General features: G+C 49.2%; 2 protein-coding genes across 2 annotated transcripts; one reads left to right on the top strand and one right to left on the bottom strand.

The window, feature by feature from the left end:
* Positions 1–596: 596 nt before the first annotated feature.
* LOC127569311 (40S ribosomal protein S14-like) lies at positions 597–6589 on the bottom strand. Its single transcript, XM_052013829.1, has 5 exons — positions 6541–6589; positions 3974–4123; positions 2798–2882; positions 1775–1891; positions 597–681 (listed from the first exon to the last, which is right to left on the bottom strand). The coding sequence occupies exons 2-4, from the start codon at positions 4120–4122 to the stop codon at positions 1823–1825; spliced, it is 303 nt and encodes a 100-aa protein (XP_051869789.1). The 5' UTR covers position 4123; positions 6541–6589; the 3' UTR covers positions 597–681; positions 1775–1822.
* Positions 6590–15496: 8907 nt separating this feature from the next.
* Positions 15497–26683, top strand: rps14 (ribosomal protein S14). Its single transcript, XM_052013827.1, is given in 6 exon segments — positions 15497–15560; positions 17869–18018; positions 21349–21510; positions 23549–23625; positions 26567–26578; positions 26581–26683. Coding segments are annotated over 5 exon segments (453 nt in total). The 5' UTR covers positions 15497–15560; position 17869; the 3' UTR covers positions 26634–26683.
* The last annotated feature ends 1128 nt before the right edge of the window (positions 26684–27811 follow it).

The following is a 27811-nucleotide window of genomic DNA, read 5'->3' as shown; positions in this document are numbered from 1 at the left end:
TGCCCACCTATAATAGTCCCATTCACCCATATTCCTCTAAACCTTTCCTACCATGTACCTGTCGAAACGTCTTTTAAATGTTACTGCACCTGCCTCAACCACTTCCTCTGGCAGCTTATTCCACATATGTACCACTCTCTGTTGCCCTGGGAAGAAGTTGCCCTATGGGTCTTTTTAATCTTTCACTTCTCACCCTAACCCCATTTCCTCGAGTTTTTGATTCCCTTTCTTTGGGAAACACACTGTGAATTCACCCTACCCATGCCCCTCATGATATTATACACCTCAGGTCACCCCTCAGTCTCCTACACTATTTTATGGCCGGTGCCTGGGATGCTGCTGCAAGTAAGATTTTGACTGTACCTGTGCATACGTACATGTGCACACGATAATAAACTCTACTTCCGATGAATACTTGAATTTCAGGGATTGTTTGAGTGACTGTCCGTGACCTTGCGTCCTCATCAGCCAGGGAGTCGCTGGACAGACAAGGATAGCAGGAAACGTATTGCTTTCTGCAGGGGGAACGACACACTCAGCACTGAACAGTTGGGGTGAAGTTATCCTGCACTGAAACAGGGGTCCCGTGAACGCACCAACTTACTGATCCGCCCAATTTTCATCCCAGATCGAGCCAGGGCTCTCATGGCCGTCTGTGCTCCGGGTCCAGCTGTTTTGGTCCTGGAAAGAATTAGAAAATACTTCAGGTCAGGCATCTGGATGTCACACCGACCCACGCAGTTTACGGGGTAGCGGGTTGCAGGAACTTGCTGCTGTTAAAAGCCGACTAGTTTGCATTGGAGAGGGTTGTTCCCCAAACTTTCTCTCACGGACAGGATCAGAAGACACAATATTCACACCTCTGCACCATGACTTGGACAAGATCCATTGGTTTTCATTTTCTGAATGAGACCAGAATTTAAAGTAACAAACTGCATTTCTGTAGCACCTTTAACAAGCTGTACTTGTGCTTCTGACAATGAACTCGATTGACTTTATATTCAGCAACTTGGTCTCCAGACGAGAGACAGAACTCCACCAGTTCACCAACCTCCGAGTGAAGAGATTTCTCAGCTCAATCCTCAGTGACTTCTCTTGTATCCCAAGTGCGAGTTCTGGCTCTAGACACCTTTGCTGAGAGAAAGCCTCTCAGCATCCAGCCTGTTGAGCCCTGTGCTGAAAGGTGTGGAGCAGAAGACTGCAAACCTTGACTCAGGGACAAAGAGTGCTGTGTAATGAGCCTCAAGCAGACCACGGAACCAAGGTAGAGGAGCAGCTCGCTGTGTCTGACAGACTGAAGATTCAGCAGCTGAGCAGCAGCACACCACCCAGCACTGAGCAGGCCACACGTGAATATGTAACGGGAGTGTACGTGATCTAGCGTCCCTATCAGCCGGGGTTACTGGACAGACAAGGATAGGAAGAAAACGAGTTGCTTTCTGCAGGGGGAAACGACACCCACAGCACTGAGCAGCTGGGGCAGAGCTGACCCTGCACTCCCACCGCCTCCTGTCATCCTGGCGGGCAGTCAATTTTTACACCTACGGGCAACGTAGAACACTTGAGTTCGGTTCTAACAATGTGTTCGTGTGCTGGGGTCTGGGTAACTGAGCACAGCAGAGCCTTCACCAAGCTTGGTCCCAAATTCCCCTCCTACCCTCATGATGCACAACACAGTGTGTATCTCCAGCTGCTTACACCCTATGTTGTCCTATCTGGTAATTTTACTCACGATGTCTGCCCTGTACGTTTGTATCATCGTTTACTCACTTACCAGTTGAAGGAAGCGAAGATGTGGCAAACTCCGAAAACATTCTCCTCCTCAGCCACCTGTGGTCCCAAGCTGATCACCTGCTCTTCCTTCTTCTCCTTTCCCTTTCGAGAAGCCATTCTGAAAGAAGGCAGCACAGTAGCAATGTAACAGGAGCCGTGGAACAGGACCTGGATACAAAACGTGCATCCTTCACACCCCAGGATTCCCACAACATGCTTTGCAAACAATTAAATACTCAAGGTCAAACAATAGAGGAAACACAGCAGACAACCTGTACACAGTAAGCTCCCACTGACAGCAACGTGGGAATGGAATAAGCATCAGCATGGGAATGAAGGAAAAACTTCTCAGAGTCACAGAGTAATGCTGCAGAGAAACAGGCCCTTCAGCCCAACTCATCCATGCTGATCAAGATACCCACCTATACTAGTCCCATTCGCCCGTATCCCTCTAAACTTTTCCTATCCATGTACCTGTCAAAACGTCTTTTAAATGTTACTGCACCTGCCCCAACCACTTCCTCTGGCAGCTTATTCCACATACACACCACCTTCTGTGTGAAGAAGTTGCCCTACGGGTCCTTTTAATCTCTCACCTCTCACCCTAACCTCATTTCCTCGAGTTTTTGATTCCCTTTCTTTGGGAAACACACTGTGAATTCACCCTACCCATGCCCCTCATGATTTTATACACCTCAGGTCACCCCTCAGTCTCCTACACTATTTTATGGCCAGTGCCTGGGATGCTGCTACAAGTAAGATTTTGATTGTACCTGTGCGTACGTGTACATGTGCACACGTGTACTTGTGCACGTGATAATAAACTCTACTTCCGATGAATACTTGAATTTCAGGGATTGTTTGAGTGACTGTCCGTGACCTTGCGTCCTCATCAGCCAGGGAGTCGCTGGACAGACAAGGATAGCAGGAAACGTATTGCTTTCTGCAGGGGGAACGACACACTCAGCACTGAACAGTTGGGGTGAAGTTATCCTGCACGATAACAGGGGTCCCGTGAACGCACCAACTTACTGATCCGCCCAATTTTCATCCCAGATCGAGCCAGGGCTCTCATGGCCGACTGTGCTCCAGGTCCAGCTGTTTTGGTCCTGGAAAGAATTAGAAAACACTTCAGGTCAGGCATCTGGATGTCACACCGACCCACGCAGTTTACGGGGTAGCGGGTTGCAGGAACTTGCTGCTGTTAAAAGCCGACTAGTTTGCATTGGAGAGGGTTGTTCCCCAAATTTTCTCTCACGGACAGGATCAGAAGACAAAATTCACACCTCTGCACCATGACTTGGACAAGATCCATTGGTTTTCTTTTCCTGAATGAGACCAGGATTTAAAGAAACAAACTGCATTTCTGTAGCACCTTTAACAAGCTGTACTTGTGCTTCTGACAATAAACTCAATTGACTTTGTATTCAGCAACTTGGTCTCCAGACGAGAGAGACAGAACTCCACCAGTTCACCAACCTCCGAGTGAAGAGATTTCTCAGCTCAATCCTCAGTGACTTCTCTTGTATCCCAAGTGTGAGTTCTGGCTCTAGACACCCCTGCTGAGAGAAACCCTCTCAGCATCCAGCCTGTTGAGCCCTGTGCTGAAAGGTGTGGAGCAGAAGACTGCAAACCTTGACTCAGGGACAAAGAGTGCTGTGTAATGAGCCTCAAGCAGACCACTGAACCAAGGTAGAGCAGCAGCTCGCTCTGTGTCTGACAGACTGAAGATTCAGCAGCTGAGCGGCAGCACGCCACCCAGCACTGAGCAGGCCACACGTGAATATGTAACGGGAGTGTACGTGATCTAGCGTCCCCATCAACCGGGGTTACTGGACAGACAAGGATAGGAAGAAATCGAGTTGCTTTCTGCAGGGGGAAACGACACCCACAGCACTGAGCAGCTGGGGCAGAGCTGATCCTGCACTCCCACCGCCTCCTGTCATCCTGGCGGGCAGTCAATTTTTACATCTACGGGCAACGTAGAACACTTGAGTTCGGTTCTAACAATGTGTTCGTGTGCTGGGGTCTGGGTAACTGAGCACAGCAGAGCCTTCACCAAGCTTGGTCCCAAATTCCCCTGCTGCCCCTATGATGCACAACCCAGTGTGCATCTCCAGCTGCTTACACCCTATGTTGTCCTATCTGGTGGTTTTACCCACGACGTCTGCCCAATACGTTTGTGTCATCATTTACTCACTTGCCAGACAGGTCCGTTACATGGACAAAGGTATCGTTGAAGGAAGCGAAGATGTGGCAAACTCCGAAAACATTCTCCCCCTCAGCCACCTGTGGTCCCAAGCTGATCACCTGCTCTTCCTTCTTTTCCTTTCCCTTTCGAGGAGCCATTCTGAAAGAAGGCAGCACAGTAGCAATGTAACAGGAGCCGTGGAACAGGACATGGATGCAGAACGTGCATCCTTCACACACCAGGATACCCCAAAACACTTTGCAAACAATTACTCAAGGTCAGGCCATCACAATAGAGGAAGCACAAGACAACTTTCACACAGTAAGCTCCCACTGACAGCAACGTGGGAACAGAATAAGCATCAGCAAGGGAATCAGGGGAAACTTCCATGCTAATCAAGGTGCCCACCTATACTAGTCCCATTTGCCCATATCCCTCTAAACCTTTCCTATCCAATGTCGAAATGTCTTTTAAATGTTGTTAATGTAGCTGCCTCAACCACTTCCTCTGGCAGCTCGTTCCACACAGACACCACCCTCTGCATGAGAAGTTTCCCCTCAGGTCCTTTTAAACCTTTCCCCACTCACCTTAAACCCATCCCCTCTTGTTTTTGATTCCCTTTCTCTGGGAAAACGACTGTCTGCCCTATCTATGCCCCTTGTGATTTTATACACGTTTATGAGGTCACCCCTCAGTATCCCATGCTACAAGGAACAAAGTCCCAGCCTGGCCAACCTCTCCCTATAACTCAGGCCCTCGAGTCCTGGCAAGTAAATCTTCTTGCAATTTTTCCAACTTAATGACTGCAAAACAGCATCCATGGAGCCTTTTACATCCAAGGGCAGACAGAGCCTCATAATTGAGCATCCTGAGTGATAATACCCCAGATGTAGTGTTAATAATACTAGAGAAAATTAAATAGTAGGACACAAAGCTCCTCGAGCCTCATCTCAATACAATCATAGCTGATCTCCATTCGCAAACACCTTATCCATGTTCTCTCCCCACATCCATTTTGTGCTCAGAAATCTCTCTTCCTTACATGTATTCAGCAACTTGGTCTCCAGACTAGAGATAGAGAATTCTACTAGTTCACCCATCGCCAGGTTTCAGCTCAATCCTAAGTGACTTTCCTGATATTCCAAGACTGAGTTCTGGTTCTAGACACTCCTGCTGAGGGAAACCCTCTCAGCATCCAGCCTGTTGAGCCCTGTACTGAAAGGTGTGGAGCAGAAGACTGCAAACCTTGACTCAGAGATAAAGAGCACTGTCTAATGAGCCTTAAGCAGACCACTGAACCAAGGTAGAGGAGTAGCTCGCTCTGTCTGAAGATTCAGCAGATGAGCAGCAGCACACCACACCACCCAGCACTGAGCGGGCCACACGTGAATAGGTAACGGGAGTGTACGTGATCTAGCGTCCCCATCAGCCGGTGTTACTGGACTGATAAGGATAGGAAGAAAACAAGGTTCCTCTCTGCAGGGTGATCGATGCCCACAGCACTGAGCAGCCTGGGCTGAACCTATCCTGCATTTAGCCAGAGCACCTTCAACTGTCTGATCAAGACTCACGGGTCAGACACTCACTATTCCACAGTGTGTGGATGTGTGTCTGAGAGGGTGAACTGTGCCCTAACACAACATTATAAACTCAGTAATTAACCCCTATCGTCTACTTAATAAAATGGTTAATTATGAGTACAGAGCACAAATACTAGAGGACACAGCTTTAAGCTGAGAGCAGGAAGTTTAAAGAAGATGAAGATCAGACCCACACCCAGACCCGCCAGGAATCAATCCCCCAAATCTCAACGCATCAAGGACTCCACAGCCCGAGCATTCGGATCCTCCCCCGGCCCAAAACTCCCCCTCACCATCATCCTGATCCCATCCCCTGATCCCGATCCCCACACACAGTTCCCCCCACCATCCCCAGCACACCCCCACCCCACCTCTCCCCCCCCACCCCCCCTCTCCCCCCACCCCTCTCCCCCCTCCCCTCCCCCTCCCCAACCCCCCGACCCCTCTCCATCTCCCCCCCACCCCACCCCTCTCCCATCTCCCCCCACCCCACCCCTCTCCCATCTCCCCCCCACCCCCCCTCCACCCCACCCCTCCCCGACCCCCCCTCCCTCCACCCCACCCCTCCCCGACCCCCCTCCCTCCACCCCACCCCTCCCCGACCCCTCCCCCCACCCACCCCTCCCCGACCCCCCTCCCTCCACCCCACCCCTCCCCGACCCCCCTCCCCTCCACCCCACCCCTCCCCGACCCCCCTCCCCTCTCCCCTCCACCCCACCCCTCCCCGACGCCCCACACCGCACTCCCCCCGACCCCTCTCCCCCCCCTCCACCCAACCCCACCCCGACCCCCTCCCCCCACACGGGTCCCGTCCCCTCCGCCGCGACACCCCGAGGCCTGCGGCCCGGCCCGCGGGACCTTCCGCCCGGACTCTCCCCCGACCATCGCGGGCGGGGGTGTGCGGGCGGCGGCCCCGGGCTGCGCTGGGCACCGGCCGGGGGTCGGGGCGCCGCTGCCGCCGGCGGATGGACGCGGATTCCGCCGCCCGCCTCCCACCTGCGTCTCGTCCAGCGGAGCGGCGGCCAGAGAGGGAGGGCAGGGGTCACCGCGCAGGCGCAGGCGCACGGGGAGGAGCCTCCCCCAACCCCTCCACAAACTTAATGTTCTTTAATTACAGCCCAGCCACCGGCTGCCGGCACCTTTACATTTGCTTTAAACTCCGTTCAGGTAAATCAATAAATTAAAGATGAATTTTACACCGTTGGGTTTCAATCTGCCCCGCACAAAGATGGCGCCTGCAGCGGGGCAGGTCGGGGGGACGGGCTGCGGCGGAGGACAAACCACCGCAGCGGCAAAAGGCGAAGTCGAGTTTATTGTCACCTGCACAGGTCCATGTGAGCACAGGGGCAGTGGAGCACTTCCCTGCAGCAGCATCACAGGCACAGAGCGTCAGATAAGCAGCATTCACAAACAAAAATATAAATTATACACAATTTTTACAAGAAAGAACACAATTAAGAATCAGAATCAGATTTATTATTGGAATTGGTTTATTACTGTCACTTGAACCGAGGTACAGTGAAAAACTTGTCTTGCATACAGGTCAATTCATTACACAGTGCAGTTACATTGGGTTAGTACAGGGTGCATTGATGTAGTGCAGGTAAAAACAATAACAGTACAGAGTAAAGTGTCACAGCTACAGAGAAAGTGCAGTGCAATAAGGTGCAAGGTCACAACAAGGTAGATCATGAGGTCAGAGTCCATCTCATCGTATAAGGGAACCATTCAGTAGTCTTATCACAGTGAGACAGAAGCTGTCCATTTGTTGTTTTGCGGCAGCAGTACAATGAAAGATATAAAAATTAATGTTACACAAATAACAAAATAGTATAAAAGAGGAATAACGAAGTAGTGTTCATGGGTTCATGGACCATTCAGAAATCTGATGGCGGACGGGAAGAACCTGTTCCTGAATCATTGAGTGTCGGTCTTCAGGCTCCTGTACCTCCTCCCCGATGGTAAGGGTCCTTAATGATGGGTGCCACCTTCTTGAGGCAACATGTCTTGACGATGTCCTCAATGGTGGAGAGGGTTGTGCCTGTGATGGAGCTGGCTGAGTCTACAACCCTCTGCAGCCCTTTCAATCTTGTGCATTGGAGCCTCCATACCAGGTGGTGATGCAATCAGTCAGAACGCTCCCCACCGTACATCTGTAGAAATTTGTAAGAATCTTTGGTGACGTACCAAATCTCCTTAAACTCCTAGTGAAGTAGAGCCATTGGCGTGCCTTCTTCGTGATTGCATCAATGTGTTGGGCCCAAGGTAGATCCTGAGATGTTGATGCCCAGGAACTTGAAGCTGCTCACCCTTTCCACCGCTGACCCCTCAATGAGGACTGGTGTGTGTTCTCCCGAATTCCCCTTCCTGAAGTCCCCAATTAATCCTTGCTGACATTGTGTAACTTTGTTGTTGCAACTCCACTCAACCAGCCGATCTATCTCACTCCTGTACACCTCCTCATCGCCATCTGAGATTCTGCCAATAACAGTGGTGTCATCGGCGAATTTATAAAAGGCGTTTGAGCAGTGGGCTAAGCGCGCATCCTTGAGGTGTGCCAGTGTTGATTGTCAGTGAGGAGGAGACGTTGTGACTGATCCGCACTGACTGTGGTCTCCCGATAAGGAAGTCAAGGAACTGGAATTGGAATTGGTTTATTATTATCACATGTACTGAGGTACAGTGAAAAACCTGTGTTGCATATCGTTCATCCAGATCAATTCATTACACAGTGCATTGGGGTAGTACAGGGTAAAACAGCAACAGAATGCAGAATAAAGTGTTAGAGTTACAGAGAAAGTCCAGTGCAGGCAGACAATAAGGTGCAAGGTCATAATGAGGTAGATTGTGAGGTCAAGAGTCTATCTTATCATACTAGGGAACTGTTCAATAGTCTTATAACAGTGAGATAGAAGCTGTCCCTGAGCCTGGTGGTACGTGCTTTCAGGTTTTTGTATCTTCTGCCCAATGGGAGAGGGGAGAAGAGAGAATGTCTGGGGTGGGTGTGGTCTTTGATTAGTCCGTGGAGGGGAGGCTGGTTTCCGAGATGTGCTGGGCTGTGTCCACAACTCTCTGCAGTTTCTTGCGGTCACGGACAGAGCAGTTGCCGTACCAAGCCGTGATGCATCCAGACAGGATGCTTTTTATGGTGCATTGATAAAAATTGGTGAGGGTTGACGGGGACATGCCAAATTTCTTTAGCCTCCTGAGGGTGTCTACATGGTTGGACCAGGAAAGGCTATTGGTGATGTTCACTCCTAGGAACCTGAAGCCCTCAACCCGCTCGACCTCAGCACCGTTGATGTAGACAGGTGCATGTACACCGCCCCCTTTCCTGAAGTCTCTTGTTTTGCTGACATTGAGGGAAAGGTTGTTGTCATGACACCATGTGACTAAGCTCTCTATCTCCTTCCTGTACTCATCGTTATTTGAGTTACAGTGGTATCATCTGCAAACCTCTTGGTGGAGTTAGAGCAGAATCTGGCCAGTCATAAGTGTATAGGGAGTAGAGTAGAGGGCTGAGGATGCAGCCCTGTGGGGCAACAGTGTTGAGAATAATCGTGCCCGAGGCGTTGCTGCCTATCCTCACTGATTGCGGTCTGATGGTCAGGAAGTCAAGGATCCAGTCACAAAGGGAGATGTTGAGTCCCAGGTCTTGGAGTTTGGTGATAAGTTTGCTTGGAATTATAGTATTGAAGGCAGAGCTGTAGTCAATAAACAATAGTCTAACGTAGGTGTCTTTCCTGTCCAGATGCTCCAGAGATGAGGGTAGGGCCAGGGAGATGGCGTCTGCCATAGACCTGTTTTGGCGGTAGGCGAGGTTGTCTGGGAGGCTGGAGCTGATGCGTGCCATGACCAAGCACTTCATGATGGTGAATGTCAGAGGCACGTTATGTCATTAAGGCATGTTAAGGTAAGCTAAGGTAATGCACAGTGTAATGCATCTTTTTGCATTTCCTTGTTTTTCTTTGGTATCAGTATGATAGTGGTCTTCTTAAAGCAGGTGGGAATCTCAGACTGGTATTGGTATTGGTGTATTATTGTCACTTGTACCAAGGTACAGTGAAAAACTTGTCTTGCATACCGATCGTACAGGTCGATTCATTACACAGTGCAGTTACATTGGGTTAGTACAGAGTGCATTGAGGTAGTACAGGTAAAAACAATAACAGTACAGAGTAAAGTGTCACAGCTACAGAGAAAGTGCAGTGCAGGTAGACAATAAGATTGAAGCAGGGAGAGGTTAAAAATGTCTGCAAATACCCCCACCAGCTGATCTGCGCAGGATCTAAGGACACAGCCAAGGACAACATCCAGGCCAGATGTTTTCCTCGGGTTCACTCTCTAGAAGCCGGTTCTTACGTCTGTTGTGGTGACCATGGGTTCAGGTGCATTGGAGACTGTCAGGGTGGGTGGTGACATACCAATTAGAACAAAAGAAGTCCATTGTAGGTCAGCCACATAAATACCATGACTACAAGAGCAGGTCAGAGGCTGGGTATCCTGCAGTGAGTGACTCACCTCCTGACAACACAAAGACTTTCCACCATCCACAAGGCACAAGTGAGATGTGTGATATTCAAAGTCAAAGTCAATGTCAAGTTTATTGTCATCTACACAAGTACATGGATGCACAGGTGCAATGAAAAACTTACTTGCAGCAGCATCACAGGCACAGAGTATCAGATATGCAACATTCACATAAATTGAACATAAATTGCACATAATTTTTACAAGAAAGAACACAATTAGAATAAAAAGAAACAAAGTCCACTGTAGTGCAAAGCAGTCATAGTGTCGCTATACTTAGGTAGTGATTGAGGTTGTGGAGATTGGTTCAAGAGCCGAATGGTTGAAGGGAAGTAGCTGTTCCTGAACCTGGTGGTGTGGGACTTCAGGCTTCTGTACCTCCTGCCCGACGGGAGCTGCGAGAAGATGGCACGGCCCGGATGGTGGGGATATTTGATGGTGGATTTTGCCTTCTTGAGGCAGCACCTTCTGTAGGTATTCCCGATGGTGGGGAGGGATGTGCCCGTGATGTACTGGGCAGAGTCCACTGCTCTCTGCAGCTTCTTACGTTCCTGCGCATTTGAATTGCCGTCCCAGACCGTGATGCAAACACTCAGGATACTTTCAACAGTACATCTATGAAAGATTGTTGGCGTGTTCGGTGACAAGCCCCTGGATGAGATTTATTTTGCATGACAATGATGTAACTCAAATTAAAACCAGTTTAATTACATGTGCATGAGCCCAATTAGAAGCTTTACTTGGAAGACAGTAACATATTGCCTTGAAGGAATGCACATTTTTCTAACTTCTATTCTCCTTTTTTCTCCACCTTCAAAATGCTACATTAACTCCACTTCTCTCTCCACAGATGCTGCCTGACCTGCATTTTCTGTTTTATTGCATATTTGTTTGGCCTCACCTGAGCTTGATTGCAGGAATTTTCAACAGATAATCCAAAGCAGTGTAGTTTCCTCTCAGTTTTAGTAATGGTTCTTACTTATCAGTTTTTGTGCTTTTAATTCCATTCATTGCAATATATAACATAAGATTTCTTTATTAGTCACATGTACATCGAAACACACAGTGAAATGCATCTTTTGCGTAGAGTGTTCTGGGGGCAGCCCGCAAGTGTCTCCACTCTTCCGGCACCAACATAGCACGCCCACAACTTCCTAACCCATACGTCTTTGGAGTGTGGGAGGAAACCGGAGCACCCGGAGGAAACCCACGCAGACACGGGGAGAATGTACAAACTCTTCACAGACAGTGGCGGGAATTGAACCTGGGTCGCTGACACTGTAAAGTGTTACGCTAACCGCTACACTACTGTGTTAGAAATGTTATGACAACATTGTGGAGGTATGGCTGCCATATCGAGTGGTTTTTGTGTATTTTCTGACTTGTGGACAAAGTCAACTTATAGACGTCTGTAAAAGTGGAACCCGTTCATTACCAGGGACGGCCCGTACTTTTTAACGTGATGAGTGTTTCTGCCTGCTCCCTTTGTCAGTGACTTGCAGACCCCCACTACTGGTTGATTGAACGGAATTCAACGTCCCTTGAAACCTTCTGCCAATGACCTTAAATCCAGAGAAACAAAGGATTGCAGATGCTGGAATCTGGATGAAAACACGACTCAGCAGGCCAGGCAGCATCTGTGGCAGGCGGTCAACGTTTCGGGTCAGGACCCTTCTTCAGCACAGAGATGGGAAAAGGGGAAGCCCAATTATATAGGGGGGAAAAGCAGAGCAGTGATAGGTGGACAAAAGAGGGGAGGTGGTGGGCACAGGGTGGTGATAGGTAGATGCAGGTAAGAGATAGTGATGGGCAGGTACGGGGGAGGAGGGGAGCAGATCCACCGGGGGATGGGTCAAAGGTATGGAGAGAGAGGGGAAAAAAGTAGAAAAAAGAGAGAGAGGCTGGGGAAGGGAAGAAGAGAAGAAGCGTGGTGGGGGGGGGGGGTGTGTGGGGAAGTCGGGTGGGGATTAGCATCATGGTGTTTTTCATTTTGACCTTAAATCCACACTCTTAAGGGAAGTATCTCCTTCCAGGAGTTTGTACGTTCTCCCCGTGTCTGCGTGGGTTTCCTCCGGGTGCTCCGGTTTCCTCCCACATTCCAAAGACGTATGGGTTAGGAAGTTGTGGGCGTGCTATGTTGGCGCCGGAAGTGTGGCGACACTTGCGGGCTGCCCCCAGAACACTCTACGCAAAAGATGCATTTCACTGTGTGTTTCGATGTACATGTGACTAATAAAGAAATCTGATGTCATCTTATCTTATCTTACATGGTTCCCTGAAAGTGGTGCCACAGGTAGACAGGGTGGTAAAGAAGGCAGTTGGCAGGCTGGCCTTCATCAGTCAGGGCACTGAGTATAGGAGTTGGGAGGTTATGTTGCAATTGTACAAGATGCTGGTGAGGCCGCACTTGGTGTATTGTGTTCAGATTTTGTCACCCGGCTGTAGGAAATAGTTTATTAAACTGGAAAGGGCGCCTCTTCTGTCATTCAATAACAAACATCCAATAAAATTTCAATAAAAATTCAATAAACTCATGGGCCATCGATAGGGTGAAAGCCTTTTTCCCAGGGTTAGGGAATCAAGAACTAGAGGGCACAGGTTTAGGGTGAGAGGGGAAAGATTTAATAGGAACTCGAGGGGCAACTTTTTTACACAAAGGGTGGTCAGTATATGGAACGAGCTGCCAGAGGAAGTGGGTGAGGCAGGTACAATAACAACTTTTAAAAGGCACTTGGACAGGTACATGGATAGGAAAGGTTTAGAGGGATATGGGCCAAACGTGGGCAAATGGGACTAGCCCAGGTGGGTACCTTGGTCAGCATGGACCAGTTGGGCCAAAGGGCCTGTTTCCTTGCTGCTCGACGCTATGACTCTAACTGCTGCATTCCTTCTGGTGAAGGTGGTCTCATAGTGCTGTTGGGGAGGGAGTTGGAACATAGAACAGTACAGCACAGGAAAACAGGCCCTTCAGCCCATCATGTCTGTGCCGACCATATTGCCAATCTAACTAATCCCATCTGCCTGCATATGGTTCACACCCCTCCATTCCCTGCCTGTTCATGTGTCTGTCTAAATGCTTCTTAAACGTTGCTATGGTATCTGCTTCCACCACCACCTTTCCTGGCAGCCCGTTCCAGGCACCCACCACTCTCTGAGTAAAAAAACTTGCCTCATAAATCCCCTTAGGACTTTCCGCCTCTCAACTTAAAGCTATGCTCTTCAGGAATTGACATTTCCACTCCGGGAAAAACAATCTCTCCACACTATCTAGGCCTCTGATAATTTTATCTACAGGAGTTCCAGGTTTTAGATGCACTGACGCTGAGAGACAGGGAATATTTTCCAAAGTCAGTGTGGTGTATGACCCGGAGATGGTGGTGGTCCCCTGCAGCTGCTGCCCTCGACCTCCTGGGTGGTAGGGGCTACAGGTCTGGGAGGTGCTGTTGGAGTAGCCGGGGTAAGTAACTGAAGTGCCTTTTGTAGATGGAGCACACGGCACCAGTGTTGGGGAGGGAGTGAATGCATGAAGTGGTGGCTGACGTGCTAAACAAGGGAGCAGCCTTGTCCTGGATAGTTTGTCCTGAGACATTTGAGCTGCAGCTAACATGCCAGTGGGAGTTTTCCCTGCACCTCCCTGATTTCTGCCACTAGATCCTGAGAGGGATCGATAGTGTCGACGTTTCAAGGTTGCTTCCTCAAGGCCGAAGTGCTGAATCATTCCCAGGACAGCAGGGTGAACGTTGAGGACTGACATGAAAAGAAATTCACTGCAGGAAGGACATTGAGGCTTTAGAGAGGGTGCAGAGGAGGTTTACTAGGATGCTGCCTGGATTAGAGGGCATGTGCTCTCAGGAGAGGCTGGACAAACTTGGGCTCTTTTCTCTGGAGCGGCAGAGGCTGAGGGGTGATCTGTTGGAAGTGTATAAAATTATGAGGGGCATAGATAGGGTGGACAAGCAATATCTTTTTCCCATTATTGAGCGATCCAATACCAGAGGGCATGTATTTAAGGTGAGAGTGGGTAGGTTCAGAACAAACGCGAGGGGTAAGTTTTTTACTCAGAGAGTGGTGGATGCCTGGAATGCGTTGCCTGGTAGGATGGTGGAGGCAAATTCATTGGGGGCTTTTAAGAGGGGCTTGGATGGGCACATGGATGAGAGGAAAATGGAGCGATATGGGCATTCTGTAGGTAGGAGGGATTAGCTATGTCGGCACAACATTGATAGGCTGTAGGGCCTGTTCCGTGCTGGACTGTTCTATGTTCTATGAAATTTCTTCGGACTGTGAATGTCTGGAGTTCTTTGGCCAGAGGCTGTGTGTGCCTTGTTAACACTGCCTCGTTATTCCTCTTTTGTACTATTTTGTTATTTCTGTAACATTAATTTTTATGTTTCACTGTACTGCTGCCGCAAAACAACAAATTTCACAACATATATCAGTGATAAAAAGCATCCATAGAAAGCATCCTATCTGGATGTATCACGGCTTGGTACGGCAACTGCTCTGCCCGGGACCGCAAGAAACTGCAGAGAGCTGTGGACACAGCCCAGCGCATCACGGACACCAGCCTCCCCTCCTTGCACTCTGCCTTTACCTCTCATTGTTTTGGTGAAGCAGCCAGCATAATCAAAGACCCCACCCACCCGGGTCATTCTCTCTTCTCTCTTCTTCCATCGGGTAGAAGATACAGGAGCCTGAGGGCACGTACCACCAGACTTAAGGACAGCTTCTACCCCACTGTGATAAGACTATTGAACGGTTCTCTTATACAATGAGATGGACTCTGACCTCATGATCTACCTTGTTGTGACCTTGCACCTTATTGCACTGCACTTTCTCTGTAGCTGTGACACTTTACTCTGTACTGTTATTGTTTTTACCTGCACTACATCAATGCACCCTGTACTAACCCAATGTAACTGCACTGTGTAATGAATTGACCTGTATGCAAGACAAGTTTTTCACTGTACCTCGGTACAAGTGACAGTAATAAACCAATTCCAATAATAAATCTGATTCTGATTCTTAATTGTGTTCTTTCTTGTAAAAATTGTGTATAATTTATATTTTTGTTTGTGAATGCTGCTTATCTGACGCTCTGTGCCTGTGATGCTGCTGCAGGGAAGTGCTCCACTGCCCCTGTGCTCACATGGACCTGTGCAGGTGACAATAAACTCGACTTCGCCTTTTGCCGCTGCGGTGGTTTGTCCTCCGCCGCAGCCCGTCCCCCCGACCTGCCCCGCTGCAGGCGCCATCTTTGTGCGGGGCAGATTGAAACCCAACGGTGTAAAATTCATCTTTAATTTATTGATTTACCTGAACGGAGTTTAAAGCAAATGTAAAGGTGCCGGCAGCCGGTGGCTGGGCTGTAATTAAAGAACATTAAGTTTGTGGAGGGGTTGGGGAGGCTCCTCCCCGTGCGCCTGCGCCTGCGCGGTGACCCCTGCCCTCCCTCTCTGGCCGCCGCTCCGCTGGACGAGACGCAGGTGGGAGGCGGGCGGCGGAATCCGCGTCCATCCGCCGGCGGCAGCGGCGCCCCGACCCCCGGCCGGTGCCCAGCGCAGCCCGGGGCCGCCGCCCGCACACCCCCGCCCGCGATGGTCGGGGGAGTCCGGGCGGAAGGTCCCGCGGGCCGGGCCGCAGGCCTCGGGGTGTCGCGGCGGAGGGGACGGGACCCGTGTGGGGGAGGGGGTCGGGGTGGGGTTGGGTGGAGGGGGGGGAGAGGGGTCGGGGGGAGTGCGGTGTGGGGCGTCGGGGAGGGGTGGGGTGGAGGGGAGGGGGGTCGGGGGGGGGGGGTGGAGGGGTGGGGGTGGGGGGGAGATGGGAGAGGGGTGGGGTGGGGGGGGATGGGGAGGGGTCGGGGGGTGGGGAGGGGGAGGGGAGGGGGAGAGGGGAGGGGTGGGGGAGGGGAGGGGGGGAGGGTGGGGGGGGGGGGAGGGGAGGGGGGGGGAGGGGGGGGAGGGGGGGGGGGGAGGGGGGAGGGGTGGGGGGGGGGGGGAGAGGTGGGGTGGGGGTGTGCTGGGGATGGTGGGGGGAACTGTGTGTGGGGATCGGGATCAGGGGATGGGATCAGGATGATGGTGAGGGGGAGTTTTGGGCCGGGGAGGATCCGAATGCTCGGGCTGTGGAGTCCTTGATGCGTTGAGATTTGGGGGATTGATTCCTGGCGGGTCTGGGTGTGGGTCTGATCTTCATCTTCTTTAAACTTCCTGCTCTCAGCTTAAAGCTGTGTCTTCTAGTATTTGTGCTCTGTACTCATAATTAACCATTTTATTAAGTAGACGATAGGGGTTAATTACTGAGTTTATAATGTTGTGTTAGGGCACAGTTCACCCTCTCAGACACACATCCACACACTGTGGAATAGTGAGTGTCTGACCCGTGAGTCTTGATCAGGCAGTTGAAGGTGCTCTGGCTAAATGCAGGATAGGTTCAGCCCAGGCTGCTCAGTGCTGTGGGCATTGATCACCCTGCAGAGAGGAACCTTGTTTTCTTCCTATCCTTATCAGTCCAGTAACACCGGCTGATGGGGACGCTAGATCACGTACACTCCCGTTACCTATTCACGTGTGGCCCGCTCAGTGCTGGATGGTGTGGTGTGCTGCTGCTCATCTGCTGAATCTTCAGACAGAGCGAGCTACTCCTCTACCTTGGTTCAGTGGTCTGCTTAAGGCTCATTAGACAGTGCTCTTTATCTCTGAGTCAAGGTTTGCAGTCTTCTGCTCCGCACCTTTCAGTACAGGGCTCAACAGGCTGGATGCTGAGAGGGTTTCCCTCAGCAGGAGTGTCTAGAACCAGAACTCAGTCTTGGAATATCAGGAAAGTCACTTAGGATTGAGCTGAAACCTGGCGATGGGTGAACTAGTAGAGTTCTCTATCTCTAGTCTGGAGACCAAGTTGCTGAATACATGTAAGGAAGAGAGATTTCTGAGCACAAAATGGATGTGGGGAGAGAACATGGATAAGGTGTTTGCGAATGGAGATCAGCCATGATTGTATTGAGATGAGGCTCGAGGAGCTTTGTGTCCTACTATTTAATTTTCTCTAGTATTATTAACACTACATCTGGGGTATTATCACTCAGGATGCTCAATTATGAGGCTCTGTCTGCCCTTGGATGTAAAAGGCTCCATGGATGCTGTTTTGCAGTCATTAAGTTGGAAAAATTGCAAGAAGATTTACTTGCCAGGACTCGAGGGCCTGAGTTATAGGGAGAGGTTGGCCAGGCTGGGACTTTGTTCCTTGTAGCATGGGATACTGAGGGGTGACCTCATAAACGTGTATAAAATCACAAGGGGCATAGATAGGGCAGACAGTCGTTTTCCCAGAGAAAGGGAATCAAAAACAAGAGGGGATGGGTTTAAGGTGAGCAGGGAAAGGTTTAAAAGGACCTGAGGGGAAATTTCTCATGCAGAGGGTGGTGTCTGTGTGGAACGAGCTGCCAGAGGAAGTGGTTGAGGCAGCTACATTAACAACATTTAAAAGACATTTTGACATTGGATAGGAAAGGTTTAGAGGGATATGGGCAAATGGGACTAGTATAGGTGGGCATCTTGATTAGCATGGAAGTTTCCCCTGATTCCCTTGCTGATGCTTATTCTGTTCCCACGTTGCTGTCAGTGGGAGCTTACTGTGTGAAAGTTGTCTTGTGCTTCCTCTATTGTGATGGCCTGACCTTGAGTAATTGTTTGCAAAGTGTTTTGGGGGTATCCTGGTGTGTGAAGGATGCACGTTCTGCATCCATGTCCTGTTCCACGGCTCCTGTTACATTGCTACTGTGCTGCCTTCTTTCAGAATGGCTCCTCGAAAGGGAAAGGAAAAGAAGGAAGAGCAGGTGATCAGCTTGGGACCACAGGTGGCTGAGGGGGAGAATGTTTTCGGAGTTTGCCACATCTTCGCTTCCTTCAACGATACCTTTGTCCATGTAACGGACCTGTCTGGCAAGTGAGTAAATGATGACACAAACGTATTGGGCAGACGTCGTGGGTAAAACCACCAGATAGGACAACATAGGGTGTAAGCAGCTGGAGATGCGCACTGGGTTGTGCATCATAGGGGCAGCAGGGGAATTTGGGACCAAGCTTGGTGAAGGCTCTACTGTGCTCAGTTACCCAGACCCCAGTGTACGACCACGTTGTTAGAACCGAATGTGAGTATTTTATGCTGCCTGTAGATGTAAAAATTGATTGGAGACACAATTTCTGTAGATGCTGGAATCTAGATTAAACAAAACACTATGATGCTGGAGGAACTCAGCAGGCCAGGCAGCATCCATGGAGAAAAGCTTTTCTCCACGGATATTGCCTGGCCTGCTGAGTTCCTCCTGTAAAAATTGACTGCCCGCCAGGATGACAGGAGGCGGTGGGAGTGCAGGATCAGCTCTGCCCCAGCTGCTCAGTGCTGTGGGTGTCGTTTCCCCCTGCAGAAAGCAACTCGTTTTCTTCCTATCCTTGTCTGTCCAGTAACCCCGGCTGATGGGGACGCTAGATCACGTACACTCCCGTTACCTATTCCCGTGTGGCCTGCTCAGTGCTGGGTGGTGTGCTGCTGCTCAGCTGCTGAATCTTCAGACTGTCAGCTGCAGAGCGAGCTGCTCCTCTACCTTGGTTCACTGGTCTGCTTAAGGCGCATTACACAGCACTCTCTTGTTTGCCATCTTTTGCTCCAGACCTTTCAGAACAGGCTCACTAGTCTGGATGCTGAGAGGGTTTCTCTCAGCAGGGGTGTCTAGAGCCAGGACTCAGTCTTGGGATACAAGAAAAGTCACTGAGGATTGAGCTGAGAAATCTCTTCACTCAAGAGGTTGGTGAACTGGTGGAGTTCTGTGTCTCTAATCTGGAGAACAACTTGCTGAATATATTTAAGGAAGAGATTTCTGAGCACAAAGCATTTAGGGATGTAGGGTGAGAGCAGAGATGTGGTGTTTGTGATAGAGATCAGTCATGATTGTATTGAGGTGTGGCTTTCTCCTATTTTGTTATATTTTCCCTAGTATCAGCAACAGAATATTTGGGGGGGCTATCAGTCAGGATGCTCATGAGGAAGTAAAGGGTTATGAAATTGTGACCGTACATACAATTAATGAAAAAAATTCCACTCAAGACCAGGTGGTAATTATTGTGTCCAGGAACTTAATTGTAAACCAATTATACTAAACAATGAGTGTGATGTTTGTCTTTATATCTTAGGCTCCTGATCAAAACTTGTGTAGCTGCATTAAGTGTGCGTGACAAGGACTGTATAAATTAATGTCTGCTCCTTTGTATTGAGGAGATCTCTGATAAAGACTCTGAGTGTTAGAGGAGAGTTCTCCCTCAGTAACATACTGCTAATGAGCACAATTTAACAGAATTAATCCGTGGCACTGTGTGATTTTGCAGCAGGCAGGAGTGGGGACTTAGATTAGGATAACACTCAACTGTCTGCCCCTCGATGTACAAGACCCCATTGCTCCTGTTTAGCAGAAAGGAACTCATTTGCTTTCATCTTTGTCAGTCCAGCAACCCCAACTGATGGGCTTGCTGACATGCACTAATCTCCCTGTGGCAGAGGACTGCGCTGGGCATAGTCACTGGCCAGTGCTTTACCTCGGGGGGGGGGGTCTTCACTATTACTGCTTCATACAAGGTTACACCTTGATACATTAATGAACCACAGTTTCTATAGTGTTCCTCACTCGAGGGCTATCCCTGACTGAGGGCAGGGTCTTCCTGTGCTGGTTTCCTCAGCAGAATAGCTTGCTAGATATTTACTTCTGGCATGGAGGATGAGAGGAGACATGATAGAGGTCTACAAAATATTAAGAGGAATAGATAGAGTGGACAGCCAGCGCCTCTTTCCCAGGGCACCGATGCTCAATACAAGAGGGCATGGCTTTAAAGTAATGGGTGGGAAGTTCAAGGGAGATATCAGAGGGAGGTTTTTTACCCAGAGAGTGGTTGGGGCATGGAATGTGCTGCCTGGGGCGGTGGTGGAGGCAGGTACATTGGTCAAATTCAAGAGATTACTAGATAGGCATATGGAGAAATTTAAAATAGAAGGATATGTGGGAGGAAGGGGTTAGATAGTCTTAGGTGAGGTTTAAAGGTCAGCACAACATTGTGGGCTGAAGGGCCTGTATTGTGCTATACTGTTCTATTGTCTATGCACTCAGCCTGTGTGTTGTTTTTTGGCATCTGTGCACTGCCAGAAAGGCTGGCATTAATTGTCCAACCCTGATTGCCAGGCAGAAGGTGGGGGTGAGCTGCTGCCTTGAAGCACTGCAGTCCTGGTGCTGTGAGGGGGGAGGTTCCAGGATTGAGACCCAGTGACGATCGAGAAGCAGCGATACATTTCCAAGTGAAGGATGGTTTGTGACTTGGAGGGGAACCAGCAGATGGTGGTGTTCCCCTCTACCTGCTGCCCTTGACCTTCTTGTTGGTAGAAGTTGCAGGTTTGGGAGCTGCTGTTGGAGTAGTCTGGGTGAGTAACTACAGTCGTGATAGAATCTGTGCCAGTGGTACTGTGGGTGAATATTCAGGGTGATGAGTGGGCTGTTCTAACGATGTCGAGCTGTTTATTCATGCCACACTTATTTAGGCTAGTGGGGAGTATTCCATCACACTTCTGCCTTGTGCTTTGCAAATGGCTTTGGGTGTCAGAAGGTGAGTCGGTCACTGCAGGATACCCAGCTTCTGACCTATTCTTGTTGCCACCGTATTTATATGGCAGGTCCAGTGGGGTTTTTGATCAGTGGTCCTTGATATTGGATTTGGCAGTGAGAATGCCATTGAATGTCAAGGGTAGGTGGTTAGATTTTCTCTCCATGGTCTCTGGCACTTCTGTGACGAGCATTATGGCGATTTATCTTGCTGTATTGTTGTATTGATCTTGCTGAGTGCAGGTGTGGGCTTTTTCAGTTGGTGAGGAATTGTATCTTGCAGCTTCAGCAAATCTCCCACTTCTGGTCAGCCTGTTGGACCTCAGATGTCCTGGGGTGGGATGGTTGGCCTCCAACACACAAACCATCTTTCCTTTGTGTACAGTCTGACTTCCGAGTACTAGAGTGGTCCAGTGAAGACTGACCAGTTTGACAGTGAAATCAGTGCTCACTGAATGCTAATTGTAGCTCTAGATGGTCCCGATTTCCCTCGCCAGGCGAGTTCAGCTTGGCCGGTGGATGTGTGACAACCTCACCTGTCGGGCCAGTGAGAGATTTTCTGTTTAAAGCGGCTCTTGTTTCTGTGTTTGAGCTTGTTGAATCGCCTTTGTGACCCAACTGCCCTCTCGCTGCAGGGAGACCATCTGCCGCGTCACCGGCGGCATGAAAGTGAAGGCTGACAGGGATGAATCCTCCCCGTACGCTGCCATGTTGGCTGCTCAGGATGTGTCCCAGAGATGCAAGGAGCTGGGCATCACTGCTCTACACATCAAACTGCGTGCCACCGGAGGCAACAGGTCAGTGACTGGGGCGAGAAGGGACGTTTTCAAACTTTGACCAGTTTGGTTGGGAATTTTAAATCTGACCTGCAGTGAACGGGGATAATATTGGAAATTGAGGGAAAACAAATAACATTGCAGGTGCTGGAATCTGAAGTGAAAGCACATCTGTGAAACAAATTCATGTTTGTTTCAGGTTGGGGATTCTTGAACTGATGTTCCATAGATGCTGCTTGACTGAGTTCTTCCAGCATTTCTGCTTTTGTGGGAAGTGGTATCCGGGACAGGGTTGGTGGGGGAGAGGGCAGAACCTTTCCAGAATATGTACTTCCCCATTAATCAGAATCAGGTTTATTATCACTGTCATATGTTGTGAAATTTGTTGTTTTGCGGCAGCGCTACAGTGCAAGACATAAAAATTACCGTAAGTTGCCAAATAGTGCAAATAAAGAATAATGAAATGGGGTTTCTGGATCGTTCAGAAATCTGATGGCGGAGGGGAAGAAGCTGTCCTCAAACTCTTTGTTCACCTTTAATTGTTTTTAATCAGTGGATTCATTGAATGCAAACTAATTGCAGTCTTAAGTTATCTTTACTATTGCTCCTGTAACTGGGACTTCAGTCTATGTGAAGTGCTCTGTGTTAAATGCAGGACTAGGTACATCACAGCTCCCTGGTGCTGAGATTGTCGTTCCCCCTGCTTTAAACAAAAGTCATTTCATGCTATCCTTGTCAGCCAGAACTCCCGTTGACAGGGATGGTAGGTCATGTACATATTATTTAAAGGGTCTCTGGAATCTTGTGTGTATCTGGGTCTCAAAACAGCACCTTCCCAATGGTGTAGCACACTCCCTCAGCACTGAATATCAGCCTGGATAGTGGGAGCCTGTGACTTGAAGAGACAGCCTTCTGGCTGGGGAGAGAAAGGTGTTGTCTGTTGGGTTACAGCTTGGGTAAGTGGGTCAGAGGGAGTTTGTAGTTCTTGCTTTGTGATGCTCTCACTGGGACCAGACACGGTCTCCAGATTCAGTACCTGTCCTCAAGTTATTCAATCAGCTCTTGACTTGGTTGACATCAGCACTGCTGTGGGCCTCAGTTTACAAGGCATCAGTGATTCGGAAACTGGTCTCCGGAGACTTGTTCAATCCAGTGATAGTGGGCAGAAGACATTTCCAGTTATTTCAGGATTTGGAGTCGAACTGGGGATAGATTCTTGGTGGTTAGACATTGTGGGGAACAGATAATGGGACATGTAGCTCCCCAAAATGGTGGGGGCTGTGAACAACTGTTCAAGCCCAGTTGTAGAGACTTGGGTGGGTTAGGGCAGATGCGCTTAGTTACAGAGTCATAGTTATACGGCACAGAAACAGGCCCTTCAGCCGAATTCGACCCAACTGAGCTCGTCCCATTTGCCTGCATTTGGCCCACATCCCTCTAAACCTTTCCTATCCTTGAACCTGTCCCATGTCCAGTCAATAGTGATAAGATAATACTTTAATAGTCCCATGTACGTCGAAACACAGTGAAGTGCATTTTTGCGTAGAATGTTCTGGGGGCCACGCTTCCGGCGCCAACATAGTGTGCCCACAACTTGTTTTTGGAACGTCGGAGGAAACCCACGCAGACACGGGGAGAACGTACAAACTCCTTACAGACAGCGGCTGGAATTGAACCCGGGTCGCTGGCACTGTGATAGCGTTACGCTAACTGCCACAGTACCGTGCCTGCCACATGCATGACCACGCTTCACAGGTTCCTCCGAAGCTCTTGGGACACCTAGAGGTTGTGAAAAGTGCTGCAGAAATGCAGCTTGTTTCTTTAAATCCTGATCTCATTCAGGGAAAGGAAACCTGTGGATCTTGTCCAAGTCACGGTGCAGAGGTGTGAATTCTGTGTCTTCTGTTCCTGGATGTGCCTGCCTGTGAGAGAAAGTTTGGGGAATGCTCTCTCCAATGCAAACAAGTCAGCTTTTAATGGCAGCAAGTCCTGCAACCCGCTGCCCTGTAAACTGTGATGTCCAGATGCCTGACCTGAAATATTTTCTAATTCTTTCCAGGACCAAAACACCTGGACCCGGAGCACAGTCGGCCCTGAGAGCCCTGGCTCGATCTGGGATGAAAATTGGGCGGATCGGTAAGTTGGTGCATTCACAGGACCCCTGGTTCAGTGCAGGATAACTTCACCCCAGCTGTTCCGTGCTGAATGTGTCGTTCCCCCTGCAGAAAGCAACACGTTTCCTGCTATCCTTGTCTGTCCAGCTTCTCCCTGGCTGATGAGGACGCAAGGTCACGGACAGTCACTCTGGAAACGCTCGCTGAAATGGCTTCCCACTTTGCACCAAACCACTGGCGTACAAGCTGCAGCACTTCCAAGTGGTTCATCCCTACCTTAATACCAACGGGGGGGGGGGGGGGCAATAACTGCTTGCTCTATCTTTGGGGCCTGCAAACGTACTCTCTCCCTAACAGATCAGCACTGAGCCACGTTGGGATCACGTATCGAGCCAGATTGAGTAGAAGAGTAGAGTGGGCAGCCAGTGCCTCTTTCCCAGGGCCGCAATGCTCAATACAAGAGGGCATGGCTTTAAAGTAATGGGTGGGAAGTTCAAGGGAGATAACAGAGGAAGGTTTTTTTACCCAGAGTGGTTGGGGCATGGAATGCGCTGCCTGGGGAGGTGGTGGAGGCAGGTACATTGGTCAAATTCAAGAGATTGCTAGATAAGCATATGGAGGGATTTCAAATAGAAGGATATGTGGGAGGAAGGGGTTAGATAGTCTTAGGTGAGGTTTAAAGGTCAGCACAACATTGTGGGCCGAAGAGCCTGTATTGTGCTGCACTGTTCTATGAATGTAGAACCATACAGCACAGAACAGGCTGTTTGGCCCACAGTACCTCTGCTGAACATAATACCAAATTAAACCAAACCTCTTCTGCCTATACATTATCTTATCCATATCCCTCCATTCCCTGCACATTCATGTGTCTATCTAACAGCCTATTAAACACCACTATCATACCTGCCTCCACCGCCACCCCTGGCAGCCCGATCCAGGCACCCACCACTCTCTGGGTAAAAACAAATTTACCCTGTACCCCCTTTAAACACCCCTCTCACCTTAAATGCATGTTCTCTAGGACTTGACATTTCCACCCTGGGAAGAAGATTCTAACTGTCTGTCTATGCCTCTCATTATCTTATAAACTTCTATCAGGTCTCCCCTCAGCCTCTGACGCTGCAGAGAAAACAGTCCAAGTTTGTCCAACGTCTCCTTATAGCTCGTACTCTCTAATCCAGGCAGCATCCTGGTGAACTTCTTCTGCACCTTTTTCAAAGCTTCCACATCCTTTCTGTAATGGGGTGACCAGAACTGCACACAATACTCCCAAGTGCAGCCCCAACCAAACTTTTGTATGACTGTAATGTGACTTTCTGACTCTTGTACTCGGTGCCCTGACCAATGAAGGCAAGCGGGCCTTATGCCTTCTTTACCACCCTATCTACTTGCATGGCTACTTTCAGGGAGGTATGGACTTGCACCCCCAGATCCCTATGTACGTCAGTGCTGTAGGGGGTTATTCTGGGTGTTGGCAGCTCCATAGGAATTGTGTGGATTTACAGGGGCAAGGAACTGTCCTTGGACCCAGCGACAATTAACTGGGGCATTCCCCGCAATGAAGGAACCATTTTAAGAACAACAGACAATCTGCTGGAGGATCTCGGCAGGTTGAGCAGCATCTGTGTGGGGGGCAGGGTAGACCTGTCGACATTTCGGGTGGAAGCCCTGCATCAGGACTGAGAATGGAGAGGGAAGATGGCCAGTGCAGAGAGAAGGGGCGGGTGAGACGAGAGTCCCAGATGATTGAATTGAGGTGGGGTGAAAAGATGACGGCAGGTGGTTCTGGGGAGGTGGGGTGGAGTTGGGAGACAGTGGCAGGTGAATGAGGGGTGGAGGCAGGTAACAGAGGGAGGTGGTGGGGGGAGAGCAGGAGGGGAGAGTGAAGGTTGGAGACAGCTGTGGAGTGAGATGAGTAGGAACACACAGGGAATGGTTTCTGTTCCCTTCCAGATAAGGAAGCAGTGGAGAAAGGTGTTTAATAAATTGAAGAGGACTGTGAGACATCAGAACTTCCCTCCCTTGGAACAGTGCAGAACAAGGGAACATAATCTTAGAATTCAAGTACAGAATTACATCGATAGAATTGTTACAGGGTAGAAGGAGGTGATTAAGTTCACTGAATCTCCACAATCCACTCCCTATTTCCCCAAAAAACCAATAAATGTTTCCTTTCAGTACATCCAATTCCCTTCTTTAAATAAAATCATTGAATCTGTTTCCACTGCTATTTCAGGCAGTACATCACACCTAACAGCAGCAGCTTGTATGTTTAAAGAAAATCTTCTCGTCTTGTCATTCTGTCACTGAGGCAAAGTATGATGTTTGTCAATAAGGTCTTGTATTAGAGTCATAGTCATAGAGTCTTGCAGCACATAAACAGGCCCTTCAGTCCAACTCGTCTATGCTGGCTGTGTTGCCCAGCGAGCTAGTCCCATCTGCCCACCTTTGGCCCCTATCCATGTACTTAAATCGATGGCTTTTAAATGCTGCTAATGTGCCTGCCTCGACCACTATTTCTGGCAACTCGTTCCAAATACGCACCACCCTTTGCATGAGGAAGCTGCCCCTGATGTCCCTTTTAAATCTCTCGCCTCAGATTTAAAAGGGACATCAATGTATTAAATGTTATGGGTGTAGAATAGGGAATTGATTAAATGGTGAGGAGGAATAGATGGGCTGGTTGGCTCGTAAGCTCTGGTGTGTTTGCAGTAATTCAAGCTAGACAGTGATTGGTACCTCTTCTGTCCCATCCTGCACTGCACTTTACCTGTAACTGCAACACTATATTCTGCATTCTGTTACTGCTTTTCGCTTGTATTACCTCGAAGTACAGTTGTGATGAAGTGATCTGTATGGATGGTAAGCAAAACAGTTTTTCACTGTATCTCGGTACATGTGACAATAATAAATTCCAATTCCGTCCATTGGCCACTAACCATGTTCCTGTTCCTTGACAGAGGATGTCACTCCAATCCATCGGACAGCACTCGCAGGAAGGGAGGTCGCCGTGGTCGCCGCTTGTAGAAATTATGCCTCCAGCATTATAACTAATAAAAAAGATCCGATCACTTTCACTGCGTATTTTTAATTCCTGCCACCTCTCAAATGTATCTCTTCTGTCTTGGTGCACACAAATCAGTAGCTTTGAGTTCGCATTCAATCTGTCAGTTAGAAACCTGAGCAAGCCTGCGAATGTTGGAGCTTGTTGGGGTGTAGGGTAGGAGGCAAAAGTATTGGAGAGGTGAACCAACAGAGTGAACGGGCTTGGGCTGCAGAGTTTAGAACTGCTGGTGTTGGAATGTACAGTATAACATTTATTGCCACCATTGACTGGGGGTGCGGCAAGGAGTGTGACCCTCGATTGTCTGTTGTACAGCAAGCAAAGCCAACTTGCCTGGTAAAATGTTTAGAGCAGAGGATGTGAAGGACACCGGCTTCACCTATGGGGTTATTTCTCCAGGGGAATGCACTGGGTGGCAAATATTTGCATGTACGCAATTAAATTAAATCCAGCCATGATTGGCAATCGTCTGCATTCAGTCAAAATCTTTGTCATGGTGGTGGGATCTCATGGTTATGTCAATGTTGCAACAGTTAAGTTGCCTGTTTCATGGCTCCCAGTGACCCAGGTTCAATCCTGACCTTGGGAGTTAGTTGTGTGGAGTTTGCATATTCTCATTGTGTGGGTTCCCCCCACCCGACTGGTTCCTCTACATCAGAGATGTGCTGCAGATTCACTGGCCATTATAAATTAGGCCTTGTCTGGCTGGCTGGGGAATTGAGATTTGCTGGGCATGTTAGTGGAGGAATGCTCTGGGAGCTAGCATGGACTTGATGGGTCAAATGGCCTCTATGTCATATGGGAATACAAATAATGGCTTAAACTGTTCATCACTTTGCAGGTCTTTCCCTTCTGCTGCTTCTGAATATTACAGTGTAATATCTTAAATAGTTCCAATATGTTGGTGGAGTATAGTCTTAATGGTAGGACTCTTGGCAGTGTGGAGGATCAGAGGGATCTTGGGGTCCGAGTCCATAGGACGCTCAAAGTGGCTGTGCAGGTTGACTCTGTGGTTAAGGCATATGGTGTATTGTCCTTCAATTGGGGAATTGAATTTAGGAGCCGTGAGGTATTGTTGCAGCTGTATAGGTCCCTGGTCAGACCCCACTTAGAGTATTGTGCTCAGTTCTGGTCGCCTCAC

This window comes from Pristis pectinata, chromosome 4 (genome assembly GCF_009764475.1).
Source record: "Pristis pectinata isolate sPriPec2 chromosome 4, sPriPec2.1.pri, whole genome shotgun sequence".
NCBI classification, from domain to species: Eukaryota; Metazoa; Chordata; class Chondrichthyes; order Rhinopristiformes; family Pristidae; genus Pristis; species Pristis pectinata.
The sequence above is the reverse complement of the archived record's forward strand: the minus strand, read 5'-3'. Positions and strand labels throughout refer to the sequence as shown.

What these genes read in the sequence shown, in the direction of transcription:
- LOC127569311 (XM_052013829.1), bottom strand. Translation starts at nt 4,122, where the DNA reads ATGGCTCCTCGAAAGGGAAAGGAAAAGAAGGAAGAGCAGGTGATCAGC. An exon ending in GTAACGGACCTGTCTGGCAA is followed by an intron (nt 2,883 to 3,973) that starts GTGAGTAAATGA and finishes AATTCTTTCCAG; the next exon opens with GACCAAAACAGCTGGACCTG. An exon ending in TTGGGCGGATCAGTAAGTTG is followed by an intron (nt 1,892 to 2,797) that starts GTGCGTTCACGG and finishes GCCTTCTTTCAG; the next exon opens with AATGGCTTCTCGAAAGGGAA.